This window comes from Cetorhinus maximus, chromosome 2 (genome assembly GCF_964194155.1).
Source record: "Cetorhinus maximus chromosome 2, sCetMax3.hap1.1, whole genome shotgun sequence".
In the NCBI taxonomy this organism is placed as follows: Eukaryota; Metazoa; Chordata; class Chondrichthyes; order Lamniformes; family Cetorhinidae; genus Cetorhinus; species Cetorhinus maximus.
Window position 1 is genome coordinate 228,306,163 of NC_135880.1, and position 17,857 is coordinate 228,324,019.

General features: G+C 41.6%; 1 protein-coding gene across 1 annotated transcript in view; it reads right to left on the reverse strand.

The window, feature by feature from the left end:
• Positions 1-248: 248 nt before the first annotated feature.
• The window catches only part of LOC144671680 (tubulin-specific chaperone cofactor E-like protein), a 59,537-nt gene continuing 41,928 nt past the window's right edge, over positions 249-17,857 (reverse strand). The window contains exon 8 of the mRNA XM_078533696.1: positions 249-3,925. Within this exon, the coding sequence (XP_078389822.1) occupies positions 3,601-3,925 (325 nt within the window). The 3' untranslated portion in view covers positions 249-3,600. The remainder of the gene's footprint in view (positions 3,926-17,857) is intronic.

Sequence of the window (17,857 nt, forward strand, 5' to 3'; positions counted from 1 at the left end):
GGATCCAAAACCTCCAGCATCAAAAAGTGATTTAAACAGAATTATTAGTGACACTCACATGTGTTCCAGTACTTGTTTGCTACATTTGCTAATCTGTGGATTTGCATAAATACAATACTTATGGCTTCATAGACAGCAGAGATATTTGCCCTCAGCAATAGAAACACAACCCACTGGGTCTAAAGAAAGAGAAACTGCTCTGGTCTGTTTAACCATAATTCTAACAATCAAAAGATCATTTGCAATCCTTGGTATTGAAATTGAACTTTTTATTGATAATTCATTAAACTGTACAGTACTTAAAATATTTTCTATAATTTTTCAGTCAATAATTAAGATTGCATTATGCTCACTTCCTTACTAAAATTAAATTGATTTACATGCAGATAGTTGAGAGACTGACTCAATAATTCATTAAGGGAAAGCTTTAGATTAATGTTTCAGGTACAGAATGAGTTAAGCTCAATTAACATGCAGCTTCTAGAATGACATCAGACAACATAAAATACTGAGACCAGTGATGAGATACAGCAATGGAGACAGCAATAAAGGAAATCTGGAAGAGGTGCTATAGAGTCATAGAATGGTTACAGCACAGGAGGAAGGGCACATGTGGTATGGTCATTACTACTTCCAGAATCAGGGCATCCAATTTAAAGTAGTAACATCTATGAGGAAGGAGAGGCCACAAGCAAAAAACATAAATTTTACACAGTAAAAGAAATTGCAAATTCTGACATTTACATTTCATCTCATGCTACTAGTGATAGGAGAAAAAACCAGAAGCTGCTTACAAGCTGGCTGATCTTTTACCCGGTCAGCTCCCTTAACATTCTGCAAGCAACAAGTAACACTGAATTTTACCTGGCTAGCTGGTGTTACAGGCTGCACTCAGTAGTAACACCATGCAACAAGGTGATCCTGACTGGATTAAGGATGTGAGGGAGACAGTCTCATGTTACTGGACTCTGTACAGAGTCTAACTGGAAAAGTATTCATGGGTGTACAAATCTCCAGAACGCTAAATGTTTTAAAAATGTTTTGGAAGTGCAGACCCTCACTTTCAATACATTAAAAGTGGTTGCTCAGAAGTATCCAAGCAGATAAAACAGCACAACTGGCTGGCTGGGAGTTAACTACCTGCTATGATTCAATGCTGTAACTACTGATTGGAGAGAGGTGGATGCCTTGATCTTTGCCAGTTCAGTATTAGTTGTTTGCTGTACATTTCTCATGAGTTTTTTTTTTAAATACCCCCTCCCATATCCAGTGGCATCATTGCACCAGAACAAAAATCCACAACATTTTAATTTGCACGAAGGCAATCTGAGTTTACAGACCAAGTCACCTTTTGAGTCCCAAAATATTTCATATGAATTAATTTTGAATATCATTCTGGGGACAAGGCCATAACTAAATACACCAGGTTCCTGATTTCAATATTGTTCAAACAACAGGGTTACAAATAAATCCTAGTTCAATGTGTGTAGGTATGTGGACAGGGTGAGGAGGTCTTTGTGGTGCAGTGGGTAGCATCCCTACCTCTGGGCCAGGAACTCTGGGTTCAAGTCACACTTCAAGACTTGATGCTGCTTTCATACTATTGCCAAATGGGTAGAGATCAGCCTGTAAATCCTTCCATTATATCTGATGGGAGGCTGTAAAGCCCGGGACAGTTTACTGGTCAGCCATACTGCAGAAGGCAACGGCAAACCACTACAGTACTTTGCCAAGCATAATCATGAACCAATCCAATTGAAGTCCGTGGTCACCAATACCCTCTTAGGGTATGTTACCTTGAGGAGGAGGGGGATGTGGAATACACTATTCTACTTGGGTCAAATTTCTTGCAAACTGCAGTCAAATGTTGATTAGCCACCTTAGGTGCCATTTTCTTTCGGCACATTCTGCCTATCTGTATAGGGGACAAGCAATGAGGAACACTGTACCTTTAAATCTTAAGGCTTGCTTAGGATTCCACATGAGCTTTGCTCCAGAACACATTTCAGTTCCTTCCATTACAGCAGACAGCAGATCAAATTCCATTATTTGACGAACAGTGATAGGGGTATATTGCAGCATAAATATCTCTCCAAATAAGCCAAGGACAGCATTATAAACCATGAGAGAAAATGAATCCTGAGATGTGATTATCTACACAACAATCACTCTCAATCAAATGATAAGAACCTGGGTTCACACCATCAGTCATTAAACTCACCACAGTTAAAAATGGCTGTTACCAACATGATTATTATATTTGTGAACAATACATTAAACGCTTTTGCAAGTAACAAAATACAACATTAAATGGACTAATGAAACGTGGAGCGCTTCCCCAGTTTTTAGCATCTGGTTGAAAACAGTGGTGAGGAAACATTTGAGGCTTGCTCTTGCCCTTTATGAGACAATTTGAATCATTCAATATATTACTGCCCATATTAAATGTTTTATGTGTATATTGCACAGTCAACACACTGAATGCAATGCAGAAACCACATATTGCACATTAACAACTTATAACTACTGTTGTAGTGTATATGCAGTTTGTATAGCACTGTGGCCAGTGGGTCTAAATATATTCGTTATGTGGCATTATGTCCAAGGTGCTAACTGTGCAGTTTAATATTGACTGCCTACTCTGTATAAACACTCAATCATATACTGTTAAGTCCTAAGGAATGGATTCTGCTAAAATGAATTGCCATTGATTCAGAAATCATGTTCATTCACATTTTTGCAATATTAAAGTCATAAAATGATACAGCACAAGAGGACCCATTGTGCCCATACCAACTCTTGAAAGAGCTAGCCAATTAGTCCCACTCCCTTGCTCTTAACCCATAGCCCGCAAATATTTCCTTTATAAGTGTATATCCAATTTTCTTGAAAATTTTGAACATCTGTTGAAATATATAATGCAGCCATCTATCTAAAAATCTGCTTTGAAGGAAGGATATTAACATCTTCCCTACATTTCTGATGACAGATTGGGGTTGATCTGAGTGAAACTAATAAGTGGCTTAACTTTTAGGTAACTATTTCATATATTGATGACATGATCATATCTGATTTAACTATGAGGAAGAACAATTTTGTTCTGTTTCTTACCTCATCTTTCTAACATCTGTAGGTATGTTTACAATAAGCAAACATTAAAATTCCAATTGTATTGCATGATACTGACATGTTCTCAAAAGTTGTGATTGGTAGTTAAAGTGTCATACAGGCCGTAACCTCACACAATGGTGATCCTTCATGTTATACACTGCACAGTATTTTATGCTCCTTCACAGTGCTGGTTTCAATAATCACACCACAGCACACGCCTCTACTGACCAAAGTGATGGTAATCTTGGGATCTGTTATTATAGGGTCCCCTTGTATAGTTTCTGTGTCTTTCATAGAAACTTTCTTCATTAATGGTAGGAACTTTGATCTTTTTTGTGAATCAGCTTCAGCAATAATCAGTACCTATGCATTGGATCACTAACCCCTTAACAGTTGCAGTTGTGAAAGCGCATGTGACCCAACAACACTTTCATTAACAAACAAAATACTTGTGTAAAAAGTGCAAAGATTGAGAGTAAATTCGCAAGACTATTTTGTTTTGGGTTCTACATGAATCTCATCTCCATCTCGAATACTAAACGAGTGAAGAGCACGTGTGCTGAATTTCATTTCTTCTGGCCCAAAAGCCTTTACCATGTCTTGATCAATGTAGTACAGGCGCATGTTATTGACCGGTAACTGTACAACAGTTCGAAGTTGCTTCTTCAGATCAGCCACTGTCTGATCGAGACGAATATTCATGACCTCAACTTTACCTTCAAAGTGAACTTCAACCTTAACACGGCTCTGGGGTCGAAGGTCAACCACTGCCAATGGTTCCAGAACACCATATTGTGTTACCAGTTCATGGTATCTAGAAAATAAATGGGAAGCAGTTCATTTCATCCAGTGTTCAAACTCAGTGGGACCAAGCCCAAATGTTAGCACTATTTTAAAACAACAAAGGCCAATCCTTCACCCAAGGTACAGCAATCTTCTTCCTTCAAATTAATTTTGCTGTACATACCAAGTTTAGGTTCACATTCAATTTACCGATGCTATTAACATTTGGAACATGTATAGGACAAGTCTTTGGGGATGCAAGTGTGGTGTATGTGAGCAAAAGGGTTTAAAAATTCAAGTAGACAATTTATTGGGTGAGTCGCAGGTACAAAAGTGATCTATAAATGAATGGGTTGCTGTGCTTCAACACGAGGTAAAGAATATAAAAGCAAAAAACTGATTTAGGTAGACTGTTTCAAAACCGGCAACTTTGGGATGCAGACTGTGCCTCTGAAGAAGCAATTCACCTAGTGCCACTCCCTTGCCTTCTCCTTGTAAGCCCTACACATTATTCCTTTTTCAAATAATAATCTAATTCCCTTTTGAATGCCTTGATTGAACCTGCCTCTGCCACACTCTCAAGTTGTGCATTCCAGATCCTAACCACCCATGTGAAAAAGATTTTCATGTCGCCATTTCTTTTTTTGCCAGTAACCTTAAATCTGTGCACTCTGGTTTTTGAATCTTCCGCCAATTGGAAGTTTCTCCCTATCTGGTGCAGACCCTTCATGATTTTGAATACCTCTATCAAATTTAAACCAGACTTTAATTTAAATATGCATCAGTTTTAGCATTCATTTTAGGAAGAATATATTGATCTAGGAGAAAGCCCATGGACTATTCAGCTTGATACCCGTGTTTAATGGCCCACATTATATTGAGACTGGACAAACATGGGTTTTATTCCTTGGAAATGAGGATAAAGGGAAATTGGATCAAGGCATTTAAGCTAACAAAGGGAGTTGCTAGAATAAGTTAGGATATCTCTTCTTTATAATAGGGAATGCAGGACAAGGGAAACAATCTTAGAATTTGAACTAAATAGTTCAGAAGCAAATCCAGCAAAAACTTCTTCACATAAGGGCTGAGAATGTGGCTATTAAGGAATGTGGAGAAAAAGCACAAAATGGTTGAACAAGCACCTGAAACAGCCTTAGCGTGAGCAGCGCAAGAGAACTTCACTGGTGAGAATGAGTCAGCCAAACAGGCCCATATTAGCAGTCACACAAACAGCTTCAAGATAGTTTCAGATACTATTCTCACACTTACAGTAAGACAGAGCAACTCTGAGAAATATTAATTAAGATTAAATGGGTCAATGCAGAATGCTGAAACAAACTGATTTGTGGTTTATGAAAGGAATATCATTTTAGTAACAATAAATTTGTAACTGTCCAGATAATAGCTCAAACATTGAAGATTAGTCCCTGTGTGTTTTAAAGAGCAAGTGAGAGAATGAAACATGGTTCATGGAGTATTCTAATCTATCCCTGTCCACGAATAAGGCAATATGAGCAGTTCATGGGAGAATCAGGCTCATACAAAGCTGGACAGAGAGCTGTTGTTTGAAAGGAACATTCCAGCACCTGAGAGAATCTCCGGAGATCTGAACCTGACCGGTTTCACTTTCACTCCAGCAGCACTTCACTAACAGAGTCCATACCAGTTAGAACCATTTGTACAATATGAGCTTTCTTTCCAACTCAAAATGGAGATAATCAGAGTCTGAAATGATACCTTAGCAAGCAGTAATTTCCAATTCTGTTAATCAAACTTACTTTGTCCCTTGGCTGATTGCCACTTTCCCAGCCTGCTAGCTGTACACCAAAATCCCCAAATGTGCAATGATCCTACTTACACATGCATAAAGATTCTAAAAGCACATTCTCTGAAGCTAATTCAGTGTGAATGGAAAAATTGTGTGTCTGTGATTTAAAGGATCACTCGAACCATATGAAACAAGAGAAAGACATCTAGCACTATGAACACACGGAGTTGAATTGAATCAATCTTAATATCTAAACAAAAAAATACCAGAAGTAGATTTGATATTTTATGCTCTAAAATTTGCACAGAGGGCGGGGCAACAATCATACAACTGTGTGCACAAAATACAGAAGTTATTGTGCAAGGTTTTCTTGTTGGTGGGGTGAGTGCCTGCCCTGTTTGACAGAGGATCCAGATGTATTAAAGAGGACTAATAGATCAGAATAAGGTTCAAGGAAAACACGAGGCAAGCATTATTTTAGCCTTATACCTATATCTTAGTTTAATGCATGCTTTAGGAATAGGATGCAATTGATAAAAAGTTCTCTTTTGGCAGGGAGCAGGACAAAATTAGTTTTTGGCAAAAACAGAACATATCATTCAGCCCAATAAGCTCATCCTTCACAGATATTAACTCTACAGCCCACCATCTCATTGCAGACTTCATTCTTTTCTCTCTAGAAAGATCAATTATATGCTGAACCCAATTATATTTTGTTTTAATGTCTTTGCTAACTTATACCACAATTTTATTGATTTCACGAGAAAGATCGGCCAAACCACTATTCTTATCCTTGATTTTATAAATTTTGACTTGACCTGATAATTGAACCATTTATTATAATGAACAATTCACCTGGATCAACTATTATTTCCTTTCAGCATCTCAAAGACTTCTAGCTGATTTAACTGGTCTATTTTTCCCACAGATAAAATGACATTGCTCTGACATCAAGATCCAGCTAAACATGTGATATCAAAGACAGAATCAAAGGTGATAAGGGTTGTTGGGATCATACAGTTGATAGAATCCAGTGCTGGGCATTGTAAATAATTTTTCATTGATACACAGGTGCTTTGGAAGCAGGACAAATTCCTCCGTATCTTCTCCTCCAGAAATGATCCCTGTGGATATTGGACTTCCTTGGTAGATTAGATAAGTTTAAGCTCCATGACAATGTAAGCGATCTTCATCGCTTAATATGAATATTTTTTGTTCAGAGCATATGAGGATAAAGCAAGATCATAATGAGTAGGCAACACCACCGGGTCCTCTTCCAGACTCTGGACAGTGGATGAAGACCACCTTCTCTAGCATGAGTACCTGATTTAAAGTGGATTCAGATGGAGTCCTTGATATCTGGCCACTAAAATAAGGTCCGCTTGATTGAAGATTGATCAGAGATGTAAATTTAAAGATGAAAAACTGCAATTCCAGACTGTTCCTAATTCCAAAATGACAATCACCCAAGAGATTTGCCAAGATGCTAAAGAATACTGTGGTAGGGTGATAGGGGAGGGGAAAGTGCTGAGGCTGCTGGAGAAGGATACTGACTATGATGCCACAATAGAAAACCTACTATTTCATGCTCTCTACTGCCTTTACAGTACAAGTCTACATTCGTTCTGAATGCAAGAACTGGAATATTTGGTCACCAGTCATTTTAATTCTCCGCCTCTAACGTTTTTCCAATGAAATGCAACTGAAGCTCAAGGAACCAATACACCAGTTTTTCAATGAGGCACTTCACAGCTTTCCGGACTCAACGTTAATTTCAATAATTTTAGATCATGACCACTGGCCCTATTTTTTCCAGCATCAGAGGTTGGTAATTTTCCTGCTATTGCCATCTACATCTCCACTAGACCCATCTTCTGTTATTTTTATTTGTTCCATTACCATTTTCTTTTATTTGTACCATCAACCCTTTTGTTATTTAATCTCTCCTCCACTATCACAGATCTACCACCCTTTTCATTTATCCCCTCCCTCTGTACCTCTGCAAAACACGTTATATCTCTAACGTTTCCCATTTCTGATAAAAGATCATTGACCTGAATCATTAACTTTCTTTCTCCACAGAGGCTGCCTGACCTGTTAAGTATTTCCATATTTTCTATTATTACATTTTAAGAAGTTATTTGAATATGTATATTTCCAACAAAGGGATATTGGAAAGAGCAGGGAAATGCAATTACAATAGATAGACCCAGAGGAGTTAGCAGCAGCAAGGTTCAAAGGAAAATAGTTTCCTCCTGTGCCAACATTTTCCCCGTCCCTGCCCACATGGCCTGGTTTCTGGTCGAGCACAGACCTATTCAGCTCAACCTCCAGTTTGCACAAAATTCAAGTCCTGGTTAATTTTGCTTAAACAACATAGTCATTAATTACTTGCCACATATTTTTTGCATCGAGGCCTCATGGTCCCTCAATTATTTGAAATCTTTTTTTCTTTTCACAAGAAATACAAGCCCAAGCGTATTAACAGCTATCAAAGGTTTAATAAAGCAGCTTTTCACTAAGAAAGCAGAGATTCTACCGACATACGCTTAACATAAATTTACTTTCAAAGACTGAGAAAAATTGAGTCACATTCCTAAGGTTAAATGTCAGAAGATGATGACATGCTGTTTGACATCAATATTTTACAATGAATTGTTCCTTTGTGCAGTTTACAAACAGTAGCTGCAAAAGTCAGGATACATTACAGTGCAATTCTACTCAATAACAAAGCAAATAAGAAAGTGCAGATTCTAAAGATTTGGGAATGTTCTGCACCATAAAAAAGATTGAAGCTGTTAATTCTTATTAAAGACTTTATTTTCCTGGACTTGATGTACTTAGAAATTAATGAGAGATGCGGGTTACCCAAGTACAAGAATCAGGGTATACAGCAGTTCTACATGGGTTTGTTCTGAATTACCATCATTACTTACCATGCCTGACAGATATATGTATTGCAGCTACAAGTTACATTTTAAAAATTCTATTCAAGATCTTATAGCCTAATAGGTGAGTTAAAATTGCATCTGTTACAAAAGCCAACTTACCTTCTTGTTGAGAGCAGAGTTTGGGAGTCCCGACAGGCCTCAGAGTTTATCTGCACAGGCTTGGATTGGGAGTGGGCTGCGCGTGTGCAATTCAGCGTTTTAAGTTCTTTAGGCGGAGGATGGGCCCAGTGTGCCTGCGCAGAAAGAGGAAACGGCACAAAAACCTGTGTCTTGTGACTGGGAGTGCAGCATCATTGGAGACAAGTGTCCCAGGCAGAGGACAGGGAGAGGGGACAGGGAGGAGTCCCAAAATAGGAGTCTCAGGCAGGAGTTCAGAGACAGGGTGCAGTGAAAGGTCCCAGTTAAGGAAGAAAAAGAGAGGAGCAGAGAAAGCAATGCAGTTGGAAGATAAGTGGTGAGGACTCAGGAGAAGCCCTAGCAATTGAAGAGAGCTCAGGAGAAGCTCTGAAGATTTAAGAAGCCAGCAGAAAGTTGGTGACTCCGTGCTGCTGGGGTGGAGGTACCCCTTCGCAGCAGTAGTGTGCTACTCGGTGCGGCCAAAGAACTGAAGTTGTGCTTGTGAGTTGGTGCTTGAGTGCAGACTCGGGAACCCAGGGGAACAGAGCCTTGGGAGACTAGGCTGAAACCTGCAAAGTGGGCTGTCTTGGAGGCCGTCCGAGTTGTAGTGAGTTTTGGAGAGAATTCCCAGGTTAATGTTCGAAGGTGAAGCTTGAAACCCCATATGAGAGAGACAAAGTTTCAACAGGATTGGTTGACTCTGTTTATTGACACCTGGGTAGGTTGTTGAGAAACCAATGGACTCTGCCTTGGTTGCATTTGCCATTTAGTGTGCAGTATGGCGCGTTCGACCAGCTTGCCTGTTAATTCACATATACCTCATGTTAATCCTGAATGTTAAGAGTATAAGATAGATATTGTAAATTGTTTCATCTTTCTGACCTTGTATAGTAAAGTTTATTTTTGTTCATTCAAGTCCCATGGAATCTTGCGGCTTTATTCTCTCAGCAGGTATGTTGAATCTCAAACTTTGTCTACTTTAAACAAAATGTTATTGGTCCCTGGGGGGGGGGGGGCGGGGGGTGGGGTGTGTGTGTGTGTGTGTGTGTGGGGGTGGGTGGTCTGGTCCAGGATCATATCACATTGCACATTTTATCAACTTTTCAATATGTTTTGATGTGGGAAAAGAGAATAAAAAAATGAAAGCACCAAGCCCAGCGCGCATCTAATTGATACCTGCTTAATGACAGTAAGGGAGCATCTTACAAAAGCGGTTAAAACATGACAGATTTGGAATTAAATTTGAGCAGGAGAATCACACACTAAACAAGGTTTTAAACTTAAGGTTGACTTTGACGGAATGAGATGTAAGATGAACACATTAAACTGGGGTAAGTTGTTAATAGCTGAACCTGCAAAAAACAGTGGGAGGTGATCAGTTAAGTATTTAGTACAAGAATAAATATAGTAAAAGTTTTAATAAATATATTAAGAGTGGCAAAGGGAGATATGGGGAATTAAAGTCTGATGTAGGTAATACTGTAATAGACAGCAAGATAATTGCAGATAGGAACAAAGAAAATCAGAGCATAGAACTGAGGAGCAGAAATAGACCATACGGCCCTTCGAGCCTGCCTTGCCATTGATCATAGATGATCTGGTTGTGGTCTCAACTCCACTCTTATATTCGCACCCCATAACCCCTGACTCCCTTGTCTATCAAAAATCTGTCTACTTCTGCCTTGGATAAATTCAGTGACCCAGCCTTCACTGTTCTCTCAGAAAGACTAGCCTGTCTATATCCCTTTGCAGACTCTCTACCTCCTTTTGACAACTTACTTTCCTACCTACTTTGATGTCATCAGCAAATTTAGCTACCATGCATTCAGTCCCTTCATCCAGATCACTGGTGTAAATTGCAAATAGTTGAGACCCAGCACTCATCCCTGCGGCATTCCACTAGTTAAAGCTTGCCAACCCAAAAATGACCCATTTATCCCTACTCTGATTCCTGTTAAGCTAACCAAACCTTTATCAATGCTAATATGTTTCCCCCTACCCCATATGCTCTTATCTTGTGTAAATCTATTAAACAAGTGCTTTGCATCAGTTTTCAAACAAATAAATATGATTGCTAGAAGGGAAACTAAAATTAAGAGAAACTTATTAGTTCCTGTAATCTGTCAGTTTAGTGGCAGTTAAAAGACGCCACTGAAATGCATTATTAGGGATAATTGTCAGAGCTGCCAAAGACACCGGCCTGAATCTTCTGATGGGTGGCAATCACCGTCGGATTGCTGCTCCGCTCCTACTTTTATGCGTCATGACTCTTCTCAGTGACAAGCCATGACCCCTTTAATTCTAAGTGTTAACCAACATTTAAAAGCTTGGGACATTTAAACAACTTTTCAGTGTGTTATTGAATGAGTAAATCAGTGAGTGAATGGATGAATGTGTAGATGTGTAAGTAGGTAGGGTGACAGGTGGGTGAGGGAGAAGAGAGGAGCTGGCAGGGAGAGGAGTCAGGGGGATGGGGTCGAGAGGACAGTTAGAGGTGTCAGTTGTATAGTTACCTAGGAGTTAAGACTTGGGTTTTTCTGTCTAACATTTCCTGGGTAACCGTGCAGCTAAGTTGGAACTGTCCGAAGTCTCTGATTCTAATTCAGAGTTGGAGACTTTTTCAGAGGACTCCAGGGTTGAGGGGATTTGCCCATCGGCAGTTCCAATTTCCCAGGCAATTTCCACAGAGCCCTTGCATCAGGGCTTCTGGATGGTATGTATAATTGATTTGGATGTGAAGGCCAAATGCAATATTTCCAAATTTGCTGATGACACCAAACTGGCTGGGAACGTTGTGAGGAGGATGCAAGGCAGATTCAAATGGACTTGGACAGGCTAAGTGAATCAGCTAGAACATGACAGATGGAATAGAAAGTGAATAAGTGTGAAGTTAATCAATTTCGGTAGCAAAAAACAGAAAGGCAGCATATTTCTTAAATGGAGGGGGGCTCAGGACTGCAGGTGTCCAAAGCGACCTGGGTGTTGTAGTTAATGAGTCACTAAAAGTTAGCATGCAGGTGCACCAAGCAACTAGGAAGGCAAATCATATATTGGCCTTCATCGCAAGGGGATTTGAATACAGGGGAAAGATGTCCAAACATGCCCAGCATCACAGATGCCAGTCTTCAGCCAATTTGATTCACTCCACATGATATCAAGGTACGGCTGAAGGCACTGGACACTGCAAAGGCTGTGGGCCCTGACAACATTCCGGTAATAGCAGTGAAGATTTGTTCCCGAGAACCCGCCCCTAGCCAAGCTGTTCCAGTACAGCGACAGCACTGGCATCTACCTGGCAATGCATGTCCTATACACAAAACAAAGGACAAATCCAACCCAGCCAATTACCACCACATCAGTCTACTCTCAATCTTAAGTAGCGATTGAAATGGTCATCAACAGTGCTATCAAGCCACACTTACTTAGCAATAACTTGCTCACTGACACTCAGATGGGTTCCGCCAGGGTTACTCAGCTCCTGACCTCATTACAGCCTTGGTTCAAACATGGACAAAAGAGCTGAACTCCAGAGGTGAGGTAAGAGTGACTACCCTTGACATCAAGGCAACACTTGACTGAGTGTGGCGTCAAGGAGCCCTAGCAAAACTGAAGTCAATGGGAATCAGGGGGAAAACTCTCCGCTGGTTGGAGTCATGCCTAGCACAAAGGAAGATGGTTGTGGTTGTTGGAGGTCAATTATCTCAGTTCCAGGACATCACTGCAGGAGTTGCTCAGGGTAGTGTCCTAGGCCCAACCATCTTCAGCTGCTTCATCAATGACCTATCTTCCATCATAAGGTCAGAAGTGGGGATGTTCGCTGATGATTGCACAATGTTCAGCGCCATTCGTGACTCCTCAGATACTAACGTAGTCCATGTCCAAATTCAGCAAGACCTGGACTATATCCAGGCTTGGAGTAAAGTGGCAAATAACATTTGCATCACACCAGTGTCAGGCAATGATCTTCTCCAACAAGAGAGAATCCAACCATCACCCCATGACATTCAGTGGCATTACTATCACTTAATCCCCCACTATCAACATCCTAGGGGGTACCATTGACCAGAAACTGAACTGGAATAGCTATAAAAATACTGTGGCTACAAGAGCAGGTCAGAGGCTAGGAATCCTGCGGCAAGTAGCTCACCTCCTGACGTCCCAAAGCCTGTCCACCATCTACAAGGCACAAGTCAGGAGTGTAATGGAATAATCTCCACGGGATGAGTGCAGCTCCAACAGTCAAGAAGCTAAACACCATCCAGGACAAAGCAGGCTGCTTGATTGACATCACACACACAAACATTCACTATCTCCACCGACACACGGTGGTAGCAGTGTGTACCATCTACAAGATGTACTGCAGGAACTCACCAAGTCTCTTTAGACAACATCTTCCAAACCCACGACCTCTACCACCTAGAAGGACAAGGGCAGCTGACAGATGGGAATATCACCACTTGTAAGTTCTCCTCTAAGCCACTCACCACCCTGATTTCCCCACCATTCGTGGAACTCCCTTCCTAACAGCACTGTGGGTGTACCTACACCACATGGACTGCAACGGTTCAAAAAGGCAGCTCACCACCACCTTCTCAAGGGCAATTATGGATAGGCAATAAATGCTGGCCTAGCCAGCAACACCCACATCCCATGAATGAATAAAATAGTGTTGTCTAGAGTCTTGGTGAGGTCTAGCTGGTGTATTGTGTAAAGCTTTGGTCCCCTTATCTAAGGAGGGGTATACTTTCCATAGAGGGAGTACAACAAAGGTTCAATAGGCTAATCCCTGGGATGGCAGGATTGTCTTGAGGAGAGATTGAATCTGTATTTCCTAGAGTTTCGAAGAATGAGGAGTGATGTCATTGAAACTTACAAAATTCTTAAATGGTGTGACAGGGTGGATGTAAATGTTTTCCCTGGCTGGTAAGTCTAAAACCAGGGGACATAATCTCAGGATACGGGGTAGGCCATTTGAAACTGAGATGAGGAAGAATTTCTTCTCTCAGAGGGTGGTGAATCTTTGGATTGTTTTATAATTATTTTATGTGGCAGTTTTAGAAAAAAGGACTTGCATTTATTAAGCGCTTTTCACAAGCACCAAATCGGCATCTTAAATCGCTTCACAGCCTTTTTGAAGTGTTGTCACTGTCATAATGTAGGAAATGCAGCAGCCAATTTGTACACCGGTAACTGCCTACAAACAGACCATAAGACATAGGAGCAGAAATTAGGCCATTCGGCCCATCGAGTCTGCTCCGCCATTCAATCATGGCTGATAAGTTTTTCAACCCCATTCTCCCGCCTTCTCCCCGTAACCTTTGATCCCCTTACCAATCAAGAACCTATCTATCTCGGTCTTAAATACACTCAATGACCTGGCCTCCACAGCCTTCTGTGGCAATGAATTCCACAGATTCACCACTCTCTGGCTAAAGAAGTTTCTCCTCATCTCTGTTCTAAAAGGTCTTCCCTTTGCTCTGAGTCTGTGCCCTTGGGTCCTAGTCTCTCCTACTAATGGAAACATCTTCCCCACGTCCACTCTATCCAGGCCTTTCAGTATTCTGTAAGTTTCAATCAGATCCCCCTCATCGTTCTAAACTCCATCGAGTATAGACCCAGAGTCCTCAAACGTTCCTCATATGTTGAGCCTTTCATTCCTGGGATCGTTCTCGTGAACCTCCTCTGGACTCTCTCCAGGGCCAGAACATCCTTCCTGAGGTACGGGGCCCAAAATTGCTCACAATATTCTAAATGTGGTCTGACCAGAGCCTTATAAAGCCTCAGCAACACATCCCTGCTTTTATATTCTAGTCCTCTCGAAATAAATGCCAACATTGTATTTGCCTTCCTAACTACCGACTCAACCTGCAAGTTAACCTTAAGAGAATCCTGGACTAGAACTCCCAAGTCCCTTTGCACTCCAGATTTCTGAATTCTCTCCCCATTTAGAAAACAATCTATGCCTCTATTCTTCCTACCAAAGTGCATGGCCTCACACTTCCCCACGTTGTATTCCATCTGCCACTTCTTTGCCCATTCTCCTAACCTGTCCAAATCCTTCTGCAGCCTCCCTGCCTCCTCAGTACTACCTGTCCCTCCACCTATCTTTGTATCGTCTGCAAACTTAGCCAGGATGCCCTCAGTTTCTTCATCTAGATCATTAATGTATAAATTGAAAAGTTGTGGTCCCAACACAAACCCCTGCAGAACTCCACTAGTCACCAGCCGCCATCTTGAGAAGGACCCCCTTATCCCCACTCTCTGCCTCCTGCCAGACAGCCAATCTTCTATCCATGCTAGTACCTTGCCTCTAACACCATGGGCTCTTATCTTACTGAGCAGCCTCCTGTGCGGCACCTTATCAAAGGCCTTCTGGAAGTCCAAGTAGATAACATCCATTGGCCTTCCTTTGTCTAACCTACTCGTTACCTCCTCAAAGAATTCTAACAGATTTGTCAGACATGACCTCCCCTTGATGAAACCATGCTGACTTTGCCCTGTTTTACCATGCACTTCCAAGTATTCTGAAATCTCATCCTTAATAATGGACTCTAAAATCTTACCAACGACCGAGGTCAGGCTAATCGGCCTGTAATTTCCCGTATTTTGCCTCACTCCCTTCTTAAACAGGGGGGTTACATTAGCGATTTTCCAGTCCTCTGGGACCCTCCCTGACTCGAGTGATTCCTGAAAGATCACCACTAACGCCTCCACTATCTCTTCAGCTATCTCCTTCAGAACTCTGGGGTGTACTTCATCTGGTGCAGGTGATTTATCCACCTTCAGACCTTTCAGTTTTCCTAGCACCTTCTCCTTGGTAATGGCCACCATACTCACCTCTGCCCCCCCGCCACCGACTCTCTTGAACTTTGGGGATGACAGCAATGTGATAATGATCAGATTTTTTTGTGATGTTGACTGAGGTAAATATTGGGCAGGATACCAGAGAGAACTCCCCTACTCTTGTTCCAAATAGTGCTATGCGATCTTTTACATCCACACAAGCAGGCAAATGGGGCCTTGGTTAAACATCTCATCCAAAAGACAGCACCTCTGACAGTGCATACAACGGGATATAGATCGGTTGGAGACTTGGGCGGAGAAATGTCAGATGGAGTTTAATCCGGACTAATGCGAGGTAATACATTTTGAAAGGTCTAATACAGGTTGGAATTATACAGTAAATGGCAGAACCCTTAAGTGCATCGACGGGCAGAGGTATCTGGGTGTACAGGTCCACAGGTCACTGAAAGTGGCAACGCAGATAAGGTAGTCAGGAAGGCATATGGCTTGCTTGCCTACATCGGCAGGGGTATTGAATATAAAAGCTGGGAAGTCATGCTGCAGCTGTATAGAACCTTGATTAGGCCACACTTGGAATATTGCGTGCAATTATGGTTGCCACATTACCAGAAGGATATGGAGGCGTTGGAGAGGGTGCAGAGGAGGTTGACCAGGATGCTGCCTGGTGTGGAGGTTATTAGCTATGAGGAGAGGTTGGAGAAACTCGGATTGTTCTCACTAGAGCGACGGAGATTGAGGGGTGACTTGATAGAAGTTTACAAAATTATGAGTGGCATGGACAGAGTAGATAGTCAGAAGCTTTTTCCCAGCATGGAAGAGTCAATTACTAGGGGACATAGATTTAAGGCGAGAGGAGAAAACTATAAAGGAGATGTGCGGGGCAAGTTTTTTTACGCAGAGGGTAGTGAGTGTCTGGAATTCGCTGCCAGAGGAGGTGGTGGAAGCAGGTACGATAGTGGTGTTTAAGAGGCAGCTTGACAAATGCATGAATAGGATGGGAATGGAGGGATACAGACCCTGGAAGTGCAAAATGTTTTAATTTGACAGGCAATATGATCGGCGCAGGCTTGGAGGGCCGAAGGGCCTGTTCCTGTGCTGTACTTTTCTTTGTTCTTTGTATTGCTCCCTTGGTACTGCACTGGAGTTTCAGCCTCAATTTTTGTGTTCAAGGCCTGGAGATGGACTTGAACTGGGGCCATGTGATTCAGAGGTGAATGTGCTACTGATGGGGTTAGGAAATTTAAATTTTATGAGTCAAATGGATGGAAGGGAGTCATTTAATTTCTCTAGAGGGACTGCAGTACGCACCTGGCTGGCTGCTCTCTGAATCTAGGAACCTCTAGATTCCTTGGAGGTGAATCTAGGAATCACCTAGATTCCAGGTGAAAAAGAAGCCAATCACAGCATGTGAAGACAGTTCATAAACTTGGTGCATAAGACATGTTATCTCAAATTTTTATCCCTAGAAGATACCTATCAAAGCTTCAGATGGAGCTGCTCCCAGTGAATGAGCTGTCAATAGGGACCACACTGGCTTAGTTTAGCTTGAGTCTCTAGCGTCCTGGGCTGGGAGCAGAACATTAAAGATGGGTGTGTTGAGTGTTTATTACAGACATGGCTTTGATATTTCCCAATCCTTCCTCTGTAACAGTTTTGATCTAGGCAACCCTTCTGTTTGCAACATTAACAACAAATCTGCAATGTATGTGAACATGGACTCCTCCAGACAGAGACTGCAGTCTCCTGGAGGTGACCACACTCCCCAGTCTCCTGGAGGTGACCACACTCCCCAGAGTAGACTGCAAAGATGATGGCAAGCATAATGATACCACAAAGGCTAGAACCAGACTCCTCCATAATCTCAGCTATACTGCTGAAACTCCTTAGTACACCTTATGTAACTGTTTTTGGGAGGCAGCAGTTTTCTTGTCATGATTGGAATCATGATATGTGCGTTTCCATTCTAACAGAGCTGACTGATCCAAGTCTCAGTTAGTACAAAAACAGGGCTCTTCAGTGCAACTTGCATGGAGTGAGCGGCTGGGACTTTGGTGAGTGAGGGAGTTCAGTGCAGAGGCAAGGAAGTGCTCTTTTCTTTTTCTACCTTTGGTTCTCACCTCAGCACAGAGGAAGAAGCTGATTCGTGAGAAACTGTTAAGTTATTCTACTTATAAGTAGCTTGTACAAGTTAAGGTATGGCAAGGCAGGCACAATAATTGGCCAAGTAGTTGATAGTGAAAAGGATAGCTGTTATCTCCAAAATTATACCAATGGTTTGGTTGAATGGGTGGATTTTGGCAGGACTGGGACTAACATCCTTGCA